The sequence below is a fragment of the Carettochelys insculpta genome, chromosome 5 (assembly GCF_033958435.1).
Source record: "Carettochelys insculpta isolate YL-2023 chromosome 5, ASM3395843v1, whole genome shotgun sequence".
Classification (NCBI taxonomy): domain Eukaryota; kingdom Metazoa; phylum Chordata; order Testudines; family Carettochelyidae; genus Carettochelys; species Carettochelys insculpta.
Window position 1 is genome coordinate 29,337,380 of NC_134141.1, and position 12,493 is coordinate 29,349,872.

Genomic DNA, 12,493 nt, shown 5'->3' on the forward strand with positions numbered 1-12,493 from the left:
TGTGTCCAGCTATCAAAGTTGTGATTAGAAAGTGGAGTGTAGAGGAAACTGAGAATTCCCAGGCAGCGAAAAGGAATATGTGGGTGTAGAGAGTGGGTTGCTGGACAAGGAATTCTGTATGTGCTGTAGGGGAGGTTGAAATCGGGTCTGGTCTTCCTGCAGTTTGATTAAGCCCTTGAGTCTCTCATTTGTTCCTCCATGACTGTGCTAATGTACTTTATGATGGTTTTCCTACACTGCCTTTCACTCGTTCTTTGCTCTTCCCTTTTTGGGCCTCATTTGAGGAATACTAAAGCTTAAGAGCTTCCTTCATAAGATCCTCCCTGTTGTACTTGAGTCTCCTCCTCCTTTGATGCAGTCTGTCAGCAGGCAAAGTTTTTTTTCTGCGTTCTTAAGGTCTCTCCTCCAACATAGAATGTAACAAAAGTGGGATTAAACAGAAATTTAACAATCAAAATATTTCACTTACAAGCACCTTTTTCAACAGAGAAGGTGCTTTCTCAGTGGCTTTTACACGTCTCTGCAGTACTGTTGTAGAAGGGAAGAATGGAGTGTACGCATAGGGGCAGAAGAAGATAGTCATTGCTCGTGTAGCAGGTTTGCGTGAAAATCATTTTACTTATGCCCCACTTCTTCACAGGTAGATATTTTCTTCTTACTGTAATCAGGGAAACTAGGACTCAGTTTTTGGATTCTAGTGGCTGTTGCCCCCCTTTTTATTCAGCCCAATTATGTACCACTTTTATCCCTAAACCACTGATGGCAGAATAGTTCGGGAGACTGTCTGTCATGGAGGTGGAAGGTGTGGGGGCGGGGGAGAGAGAGAGAGAGAATACAGCTGCACTGCCTTGGAACCTGTGAGAGAGAACCAATATGTACCTCAGGCAAAGTTTGCAGAATATCTCTATGCAGGGTTGCATGTTCTATCCATTCAGTGTGCATCAACACCCTGCTTGGACACAACAGCTTGATATGCAGTTACTGGCTGCCTGCCACACTGGGAGATCCTGCTATAAGGTCCACATCCTTGTCCAGCTCTAATTTTTTTAATAATCTGTGAAGGGTGCACAATGGGAGGTATGACATGCCCCTCTTGTGTGGGCATGGCATTTCATATAGGGCACAACTGTTACTGTTTGTGTATTTACATTTGTATACTGAAAGTTTTTACATTCTACCTACTTATTTTCTTTCACAGGCCAAAAGGTCTCCCCCCCCCCCCCCCAGCCCCATATGAACATACCCAAAATTTCTGTGGGATTGGGTTATGTTAGACCAGGGGCGGGGGGGTCTTGCTAATTGCAGGAGCAAAAGGACACGCCTGACTTAAAAAGTTGGCTCACTGCTGATCTATGATATCCTCCTCAGGGTTAAGTGCTTCCCCCCGCCGCTGATTCTGTGCCCTGTGAAGTATCCATGGGTTCTTGGTGTTGGAAGTAGGGTTGGTTCCTCCGTTTCCCCCCGCCCCCCCCACACTTTGGATTTGGTTCCTTTTGACACCAGCATGTCATGGGTGCAGCACCAGAGCAATGGTGTCTCTGGGCTCTTAGGGTGTGAGTGCCTTAGCTCTTTTATTTTTGCTGCACACTGCAGTTTGACCCACTCATACCCCTTTTCAGACCCACTCATACCCCTTTTCAGACCCACTCCTACAGGTCACTCACAGCTGGGACTGCACATACTCCGCTCCCCACTCATTGGTAAGATCCTAAAGCTCTGCAGCATTTCAAGCAGGAGAGTGTTTAGAGCAATATCTAGCCATGACTGGCTGGGAAGGTGAAACGAGAACACACCACTCTAAGCCAGCCAGAAATCGAATTTAATGTTCCTGGGGCTTGCATGGTGGACGAGTAGATTTCTGTGTATGTGGCTGCAGAGGAGCAGTTTTCGAAGTGCTGGTCAGAGTGGCTACTTGGGGCATTCTGGGAAACATCCTGGAGTTGAATAAAGATTTAAAAAACCCTGTAATACACGCTGCATGATTGTCGACAGTAAAAGGGGGTGGAGGGAGCATACACATGTCCCTCATGGAAGTGGAAGCATGTCACTGAAACTGCATCCTTCTCTTTTTTTTTTTTTTGTTACATGGCAGTGTGAAAGCTGAGTTTTGTTGCCCAAAGATGTTTTTGGATGATGAAAGTTGATTAGCTTAGACACACCTGAAGACTGGGATGTCTCTGCTGAGAAAAGAGACTGAGGGGGTGCTATGATCAAGGTCCATAAAATCATGACTAATGCACACCAATTAAAAACAGATGTTATTTACTCATAACACAAGAAGTGAGGTCACCAAATAAAATTTTTAGGCAGTAAGGCTAAAAGAAAAATAGTAGTTCTTCACACAATGCACACTTAGCTCAGGCTTTGGAGTGAGGCCAGAATGAGGGGTTCAGTGTATCGGATAGGGCTGCTGGGGAGCATAGTGGTGTGGATGTAGGGTCTAGGCATGAGGTGGGGTGCACTCGTGAGCCAGGAGTAGGGGGTCTTGTAAGGAGCAGGGTGAGGGTCTGGGGTGGGAGGTATGGTGCAGGTGTGGGGTCTGAAAGGGATGGACTGCAGGAGTGGGGTGATGTGGGGGTACAGCAGTGGGGTGAGAATGGATGGGGGGCAGGGTGCAAAGTCTGGGCAAGGGGGGTAGGTGCCTACCTGGTGCAGGAGGCTCTGTGCACTTCAGGGAAGTACTCCATGCAGGCACCATCCCACTGTCCACAGTTTGGCCATTGAGTGCAGTGGGGGGTGGTTCCTGCACAGAGCACTTCCCTGTAGCAGACATAGCTGATTCCTCCCTCTCGCCAGACAGACCTTATAAGTCGGATGTGTCTCAGTTTGGAGCTCTGCACTCCCCTGCAGTGTGGAGCCAGTGCTGGTGCTGCAGCCATAGTGGCCCCCCATGAGCCCTAGTTTCCTTGCTGCTGTCTTAAGCCCTGCCTGTCTCTCAGAGCTAGGCATTGAAGTCCAAGCTGCAGGGAGGCTCCTCTCTCTGCTAGTTATCTGTGAATGAGAGTCTCTTTCTTGAAGTTAGATAGAATGTGTTTTCTGTGGGAATGTGTTAGGCACCTGCCTCTCTCCATACAGTCTCTGTGTTTTGGGGGTGCACCTTCTCCCCCTCCTCTCTTTACAACTTCAAGCCCTGGCGGTTAGAGTGTTGCCTGGGATTTGGAGGACCTAGATGTCTTTTTCTCCTCTCCCCTCCCCTTTCTGCTCGAGTCCTACTTCTGAGTGGTCTAACCTTTGCAATTTGGGATTGTCCGATGTTGAGTTCCCTTAGGCTTTGTCTACATTGGAGCATAAAGTTGATTTTAAGGCGCTTACTGCAATTTTAGAATGACTGTCCGCTGTAAATACCATCAGGTTGATTTTAAGGGGTGCTAAAGTTAACTTTCTTGCCCCACCCTTCTGAGGCAGTGTAATGCCAAGGTTGAATTAATTCTAGTGTGGAAACAGCGTTATTTTAAATCAATTTCATTTGCTTCCAGAGGTATATCACAATGCCTCAAAAGTGTCCGTTCTGGCTGCTTTCATGTCCTCTGAGCTCTGGGTATGCAGGAAGGAGGTAACAGGAAGAGTGGGAATTTAAATTCATTTTCTTTCTGGCCCATGGGGCTAGTAGAACTCTGGAGCAATCACATCTAGTCATGAGTTCCCAGGGTTGCAAAAGAGCCCCAGCTGGGAGCCATCAGGAGATCCAGGATCTCATTCAGTATGGAGGAGATGAATCTGTGCTGAGTAAACAGCAGGGATGCTTAGCAGTGACCCCACCACCATGTGGTTAATCCCTTCACCCCTCTCTAATGTGGCTGATGGACTCTGTGGACCCTGCTGCCAGACAGCAGTATGCCATGTCCTGCATGGGGCTTTAGTGCTTAAGAAGTCTTCTTCCCTGCACAGGATTTAGCAGGAGAGGCCAAGAAACTTGTTTAGTGTACTGCACATTTTTGGGCCTGCTCTCAGCTCTCCCAGGTGCCATGTAGCTTTTACATTTTTAAGTTGTGCCTGCTGGAACTGTGATTTGCTGATTTTCCTGTTGTCGGTCTGGCTGTTCATGAACACTGCCCAGGACATCTACCTCTGACCTGTTCTGCATTGGATATTTTCTAAAGAGTGTTGTCTTCTGTCCATTTTTAATAACTAACCCTAACCCAACAGGTTCTTTGATTAAAGACAGTTTCCTATGCTCTCTCTGCAGGGTCGTGCTTTCTTCCCAGGGCGTTTGGCTCGGGGGGTGATTTCTTATAAAAGAATAGAGCTTGTGGGGTCTCTCTCTTCCTTCCCTCTCCCACACAGGCAGTTGAGCTAGGGCTTCTTTACCAGAAGAGGCAAGGGAATCCCTGCTATTTGCAGGCAAAACAATTCTTGAGTGGGGCCAATAGCTGCCAAATAACCCTAACCCTCCACAGTGTTTCCTCAACTGTACTGTCCTCTTCTGGGTCCTCAACTTCGCCAGTGTGCTTCTGATGGTCTTCATACCTCATATTGTAGACGTCCATGTGATGGCCCCTTTTCCTCACACTAACCACTAAACCCCACTGCCCTCCCAATGCTGGGAGAGAGAACCCAGGAATCCTGGCTACCAGCCCTCCCACCTTCTAACCTGCTAGACTCCACTCCCAAAGCAGGAAGAGAACCTAGGAGTCCTGCTCCCTGCAGAAAATATCATCAGAGGAGCTGCCTGCCCACACCTCCATGGCCCTGGGTTCCATAGCCTAGGGAAACAGAGAAGCGGATGGGGCAGACAAAAGGGGCAGGGCCCTTAGGTCTGGCGTGGGGTGGGTGGAAGTATGGAGCGGGCCCATGGACAACGGCTACGGGACAGTTACAGTCCTCTCTCCGGAGACCCGACCCCACCCCACCCCACCCCACCCCAGCACTAGAAACCCCCACAAACCAGATAAAAGGATGCTGTGTGAAGGTCTTCTGTCTCTCAGAACGTTTTGAGAGAAGAGAACCCATGTATCTTCTTTCTTTGTACATAATGGGTGTGTCTACACTTGCATTCCTCTTTTGAAATAGGTATGCACATGAGGCAAATTTGAAAATGCAAATGATATAAATTTGCATATTTGGCACCTTATTTGCGTATTCTAATTTCGAAAGAGGACAGCCAGTGTAGACGCTGCTCTTTCGAAAGTAAACCCCATCTTCGAAAGAATCCTCCTTCCCTTTATTTAATGGGAAGAAGGATTCTTTCGAAGATGGGGTTTACTTGTGAAAGAGCAGCATCTACACTGGCTTTCTTCTTTTGAAAGAAGCTCTTTGGAAACCAGAATAAGCAAATGAGGTGCTGAATATGCAAATTTATACCCACTTTGAATTTTCATTTTGCCTCATTTGCATACCTCTTTCAAAAGGAGAGTGCAAGTGTAGACCCACGCAATGGATGGGTCTACACGTGCCCCTTCCCTTTGAAAGGGGCATGTTAATGAGCAGCTTTGAAATATGCTAATGAGGCACTGCAATGAATATGCAGCACCTCATTAGCATAATGGCGGCCGCAGCAATTCGAAACTGCGGCTTTTCGAATCGTGTGCCGCCCGTAGAGACGGGACCTTCCAAAAGGACACCCTCCCAGTTTTTGAAAGCCCTTATTCCTATCTGTCTCCACGAGTGGCGCGCGATTTGAAAAGCTGCACTTTTGAATCACCATGGCTGCCGTTATGCTAATGAGGTGCTGCATATTCATTGCAGTGCCTCATTAGTGTATTTCAAACCTGCTCATTAACATGCCCCTTTCGAAAGGAAGGGGCACGTGTAGCCTCAGCCAATATGAATAATAACATGTAATACACCAGCAGCAAGTGGGACTTGGGAATCATGGGCTTAACCAGGGAAAGAGACTCTTGGGCCAGAAAGTAGTCTCCTCTGAATTTACTTGAAGGAATGAAAGTCCTTGATCCACTACTGTGCTCTGGGCAGATTGCCACCATCGGAGTTGGCTATTTATGGACCAGTCATAAAAGTGTGCTGATCCAGGGGTAGGCTTTGGAAAAATGGCTGTTCATTTTCAATGGTGGGGGGAGTGAGAGCAGCGCACTCTGGGATGATGACATCACATATCCACAGCCACTAGTGCCAACTTTTTTCCCACAAGACACTGGCACAGAAACCCAAAATGCAACAGGGCTGCAGGAGCTGTGGGATAGCTGCCCACAATGCACTGCTGCCACAGGTAAACTTAGGCAGTTCAGTGAGGACTCACTAAGTTCACTTTGTGAGCAGGTGTGGACACAACTTTGACTTTATAAAATCTAGTGTTAAAAATGTCTTATTTGCAAGTGTAGACATAGTCTTAGTCTCTTTTGTTGAAGCTGTTTACTATGGATACATAATGGAAAGAGTGATTAACTCAATGGGAGTAGACCAGGGGTCTGCCAACTCACAGAGGGATACCCTAACTCGGGTCAGCAACCTGCAGTTCTTTAAGGAGTCAGTTATGGCTCCAGGTACTGCTGTAGCTGACTTCTCTTGCAGCTCCCTGCGCTGCCACTCTGAAATCATGGGACTAAATGTAATTGGTTTATCAGCTGGCAGGCTGGTGGAAGGGGTTAATTCTGGGGATAAGTGGGTGGGTTTGTGGGCCAAGGAGGTTGAGCCTGGGAATGAGAGAAGGGGCATGGAGGGTTGACACGAACCAGGTGCAGCATTTTCTTTGTCCTCATTTGTCCTTCAATCCAGGGCTGAAAGTAACAGAAACTTTCTAACCGATACAAATCATTGTGAATGTGCTGTTCTTAAAATAGGGGTTACAAAATGTATGGTTTGACATTATTAAGGACTGTCTCATATTCACATGCATTGCTGCTCCTGAAGTATTGATTTTGTGACTGAATTTGAAAAAAAATGGCTCTTCTGGCTACCGTAAACCCCGATGTACGCGATTTTGACTTGCACTTAAGAGAAGTTAAGCACAAGTCAGAATCCTACGGTTCCGAGGGTCTGGGGGCTGGTGGGAGCACTGCTGCTCTGCCAGCTCCCTGCTGTAGTCTCCAGCTCCCCTTTCTGGAGAAAGCTGGGGAGAAACTGCTCTGCTGTGGTTGTCTGCCCGTCTGGCTCCCCCAAGCTGGGGGAAGCCACACCTGGCTCCTAGAGTGGCAGGACTCAGGAAAGTGACCAGTGCTGGTAGTTTGCCGTCTCCCGCAAGTCCAGGGGAGCTGGGAACCAGGCGGCAGGGAAGGGAGAATGCTGAGTTGTCTGTTTCCTGTCTGTAAGGCAAAAGAATGATGCTCTTCCTGCAGGTCCTGGGTAGCTCTGGAACTTAGATGGGAGAAGTGTCTGAATGCATAGGGGGAGTCATGTGGCTATGGAACTTTTTACCCTGAAAATGTATATGGGTTTGTGTACATGTGCAAGTTACTGCACGGTAACTTTCTCACTCGGAGGTGTGAAAAACATGCCTATGTGAATGGACTTCCAGTGCTGGGAGCTAAGCCCTTTGTTCAGGGGGTTTACATAAAGCACTGGAAGACCAATGGCCATATTTTTACTTGCAGCGCTTAAGTGACAGTGCTTAAATGTTTTAAGCATAGACTTATTGCTAAATGTAGACACCTCAACTTAACAAGCCTGGGCAGGATTTTGTGAATTACAGTGGAGCCTAAAATTAGGATTTAGATATCTAAATCTGAGATTTCTGCACTTTGGCCCTCAAGCCACAAAGGCACCTTATTCTTGTTTGACAAGCTAACAAGGCCCTTGCTAAATAAGCCCATAAGTTTAACCTTTTCTGGTCTTAAATAAAATTGGAGTAACAAGCTTTCTTTCCTAAGCCCAATTTGTGGGTGCTCTTTGTACAGACAGTTCTTTAATAACCCCGAAGAGCCAATACATTTCATTACACTCTTTCTCTAACCATAATCTCACATAAAAAGTATTTCCTTTTATTATTTCGAAGAGTAAACAGATTTTTTATTCAAGTATACTTTTACCCCTTTGTGGCTGTCTGGATATTTTGTAAAATTTATGTGACAATGAAATATTGAATTGTAACACACTGTCTGGCTGCTTTGGAAAGATTGGGAATGGGTGTATTGTGAAGTTGTACATGAAGTGCTTGCCTGTAAAACTTCATTTCCCCACACTTTGCCACATAATGGTATCAGAAATCATGTAATTGTGGTCTGCATTTTGAGTAGGAAGTATTTGGAGTGTCTTAAGATGCTGTGTGGCAAGGCCAAAATTCTGCAAGGATGCACATGGATGGTTTTTATGTTTGTGAGTAATCTTATTGGATTAAATCTTGATCCCATTGAATTTGATTTTTACTGTTGAATTCTATGTGATCATGTGTTTTGTATTTTTCTTGCTAGATGAAGTTTATTAGTATTTTTTAAAAAGTGCTTAACAGTTTTCTATGTTATGGAATTGTTGAAAAAATCATAGCAATATTTCTAAAGGTGGAGTTTACAAAATAAAATCTCTTTTTTTGGCAGCTGGAAGATGGACATACGTTATTTGATTACAATGTTGGACTAAATGACATAGTACAGCTTTTGATACGGACTGAGTCTGATGCTCCTACCACTTCCTTGACTAAAAAGGATGGAGGAGTCAACTCTTGTACTGTTGCCAACTGTAAGAATAAAGTTAAGAGAACAACGGGGCGTGGATCACCCAACCAACCATCTACATCAGCTCGCTCATTTCTCATTGATCCTGGCATTGGACTGTATAAGGTATTTACAATTTTTGAAAGTAGAAATCATCTTGTTTTGTAGTTTCTAGATTCAATTCTACAGTTTATCTAGGCCCAGATGTTTGAGAAACACTGTCATGTTTAGTGATAAATTTGAAGTCAGTTGGTCTGTGCTCAAGTTTAAAGTTAAGTATGTGTGTAAGAATTAGAATTGGGACCAGTTGTACTATCCAGATAAAATAAATCTCTAAACAACGTATTTGGTTAAAAATTATGACCTCACGCTCCAGTTATCATACCTGCATGCTCTAGCAGGTATTTTTAGGTAAACTTCACTGTGATGAGCTTTTTAGGCCTTCAGCTTATGATATCTAAGGCTCTGATCAAGGTACTGAAGGCATATTTTTAAGTTTAGACATTGTAAGTGACTTGCTGAATTGGACCTAACATGGTAAGACATTTTACAGTAAAACTGTAGATTTAAATGTGAACAGTAAGAGGTCAACTGTACTAGAAAAATGTTTGTTTCTCTCACCTCATCATCTGGGCAGTTTGTCCGTCTATATTGCAGAAAGACTAGAAGTTACTGATTTCATGGTACGTGGTGTCTCCTGCTTTTTCCAGATTCTTTCTGCTGTGTAAGAGATTTGTGCTCTGTCTTATATGCAGCATAGTGTTCAAGGCAATAGAAGAAAATTGTGCTACGTGTGCCAGACCCGTGGGTTCCAATTAGAGTTGCAATATGGAGAAACAGCTTCATGATGCGACTCGCTCTACTGACATGAAGTCACTATAATATGTCCTCGAAGTGGTTGTTATAATATCAGTGTAACAGATAGGAGGTAATTTTGTTTTCTTCCATGCATCACTTTCACTGTCCAACAATATAACATATACTTGGCATTATAGCTTGACCTGTTAAGCAGTAAGGAGGTGAAAACCTGCCAAATATATCTGTTATAAAGATACTAGCTTTCTGGCTTCCTATCCACTCATTTTCCCTCTTCTTCCTTTTTTTACACTAAAGCATAAAGCCCATTCTTTATCCATGGGCTTCCTTTCCCCCCTTTTATTAGAAGCAGACAAAGGATGAAGGAAGACATCTAAAATCAGAAAACATAGAAAAGATGGATTTCTCAAAGAAGAGAACTGCTAAAATAAACACTTATCAGTAGCCATTAAGAAACCCCTAATTTTCTAGTAGTAGGAAGCCTGTAAGAGAATTCATTGGATCTGCTAGACTCTCAGGTCATAAAGGAATGAATTGTGCAGAGAAGCTGAATACTTTCATTCCATCACTCTTAACAGCACAGGATGTTATGTAGATTGCTGCTTTTCTCAGATAACTAAAAGAAGGTGCCGCCAAACTGTGGTATCGAAAGAAAGGGGGTGGTGTAAGAAAAGGTGATAATGCAATTTGCAGCAATTTACTACTTAAGGTCCTTCGGAACTCTTGAGAATAGAAGAATAGAAGTAGCTGAACTGCTAACAAAAATGTACCTGTCATTAAACTCAGCAACTTCACTGGAGGGTTTCTAAAAAAAGTGCTAGGGGTCGTGCTGAGAATTCCAGGAGTAGTAGCTGAAGTAACTTCAAACAGTGGTTAAATGATATGATGGGGATGACAGATATAATTTATTTGGACTTTCAGTAAATCTTTGGTAAGAATCCTTTAATAAAACTGCATGAAAATGAGAACATGCTCTTTTAATGTTTTCCCTATGGATGGATCAGCACCTCATTAGTCTGGGATTAGAAAACTTCTGTTGCTGTGGCCATTGGACTGCAGATCTCCCACAGGACAAGAGGTGAGGTGCATGTGATGTATATGTACAGTAGACCCCCAACATGCATGATTTTGACCTAACGTGTTCCTTACATTTAATGCAAGTCAAAATTGTCAGCGGAGGGGATCTGGGAAACTGAGCAGCACTGCAGTGCTGGTTAGTTTCCTGGCTCTAGCAAGTGCTGGGGAGCTGGGAACCAGGAAGCAGCGTGGTTCCTGTGTCCCCTCCACTTGCAGAGCTGGGAAACTGACCAGCACTACGCTGTTATGTCTCCCAGGAGTGGTGAGGAGCCTGGCTGCTGCCTAGTTCCCAGCTCCCCATCACTCTCTGGAGCCAGGAAACTAATCAGCACTGCTGTGCTGGTCAGTTTCCTGGCTCTGGAAAGGGAGGGGAGCCAGGAACCTGGCTTCTTCTGACCTGCAAAATTTGTGTTACACATGGTTGACCAGGAATGCAACCTATGTGTAACGCAGTGGTCTACTGTATATATAATACTGTGTGGTCCAACCATTCCCTTCTCTACCCCCTTTTGGTCTGGGACTAGGAGAGGCTGCTTCTCCTATTCCTTTAGAGAAAGTGCACGCATAATGCAGCTAGTTTTTTCTCTCCATTCTCCAGATTCTTCTTCGAGTGTCCCCGTGGGTGCTCCACAATAGGTGTCGGGCTCGCCCGGCGCCGCAGATCGGATCTTCCAAGCAGTTTCTGCTGGACCGCGCATGCGCCAGTGCGCACCGCTCCCTTGCGCGCTCCTGGCCACGTGCGCAATGCGGTCCCCGCCCGTTCCTCTTAACCGCCGTCGGCTGCAGATGGAATCCGACTAGGCTACGGCCAAGTTAGCGTATACAATGGTTTTAACTGTTTTTTCTTTAAAGTTTTCAAGTTCTTAGGCTACTGTTAAGTTAGCCAGTTGTTGTAATTTTCAAAAAAAAAAAAAAAAAGAAACAACAAGTGGGACGGCATTCAGTCCAGTCCTAGTATCAAGCGGAGCACCGGAGGCCAGGAGCCTAGGGCCATTAGCCCTCCTGCCGCAGCAGGCTATCGGAGAGGGGGGAAAAACAGCACAGAGAAGGTGCTAAGTACCCATTAACAACTGAAAGACTCACCAACAATGTCCTCCTCAGGATTCAAGAAATGTGAGTCCTGCCGAGAGGCAATGCCAACATCTGATGGGCACAGTCTCTGCATAAGGTGCCTGGGGGAGTCCCATGTAATGCAGAAATGCTCCTTCTCTGCAAAATTAACAGCCAGAGCAAGGAAGGACAGGGAGATGCGGCTTAAAATGCTGCTCTTCGACAAGGCCCTCCAGCCAGACGTGCCGGAGCGGCCGCAGCAGGAGGGACCCTCTGGGGCCCATAAAAGGAAAGCCGCCTCCCTCACCCCATCAGCGCAAAAACGGAGGAAAGCCTCCCCAGCCCGATCCCTGCCAGCAGCAACAGCGAGCGGGACAGGAGGAGCGCACAGCCCCCAGCTGCAGCAACAGCTGATCGGCGGCGGCACGGAGAGCCACGTGGAGGCAGCTCAGCCTCCGATAATCAAACAGCTGCCCCGCACCGCAGGCAGGGCGGTGGCTAAAGAAGCGCCGGTACCGGCGGCACTGCAAGCAGCGGCACTGACCCCCGGGGAACCAGTGGTGCAGAGCGTGCAGGCACGCAGGCTGCAGGCACCGGAGGGCACCGCCCATGAGCGTGCCGAGATCCCCTGCACGTCAGGGGGCGGAGCTACCTCCTCAAGGGAGGGGGAGGGCTGCACACAAAACAAGGCACCGCAGCCCCTCTCCAGATAGGACTGCAGAGTTGCTCTCTCTCAGCCCTCCGCTTATGCTGCGGACTCCAACCAGAAGGCCGGGGTCCCCCCTAGCCTACCCGGAGCCCCCGTCTCCATTTTTACAACCAGCCTCGCCCTGGCTGGGACCACCTTCACCCTTCCTGGGGTTTGAGCCGCTGGAATACTATCACAAATCGCTCTCTCCAGAGTCCCAGATCTCTCGACGATCTCGCTCCCCCAGACGTAGAGGGTATGCACCAAGGGAGTGGTCTAGGTCACCTTCCCAAGAACAGTGCCCATGCTGCCATGGTTG

The 12,493-nt window shown here is 46.6% G+C and overlaps 1 protein-coding gene across 2 annotated transcripts in view; it reads left to right on the forward strand.

Annotated features, from left to right (window-relative positions):
* UHRF2 (ubiquitin like with PHD and ring finger domains 2) overlaps positions 1-12,493 on the forward strand; it is a 129,925-nt gene that overhangs the window by 11,978 nt on the left and 105,454 nt on the right. For both annotated transcript variants that reach the window (XM_074994878.1, XM_074994877.1), the window contains exon 2: positions 8,427-8,669. In XM_074994878.1, coding sequence (XP_074850979.1) covers positions 8,427-8,669 — 243 coding nt within the window. The remainder of the gene's footprint in view (positions 1-8,426; positions 8,670-12,493) is intronic.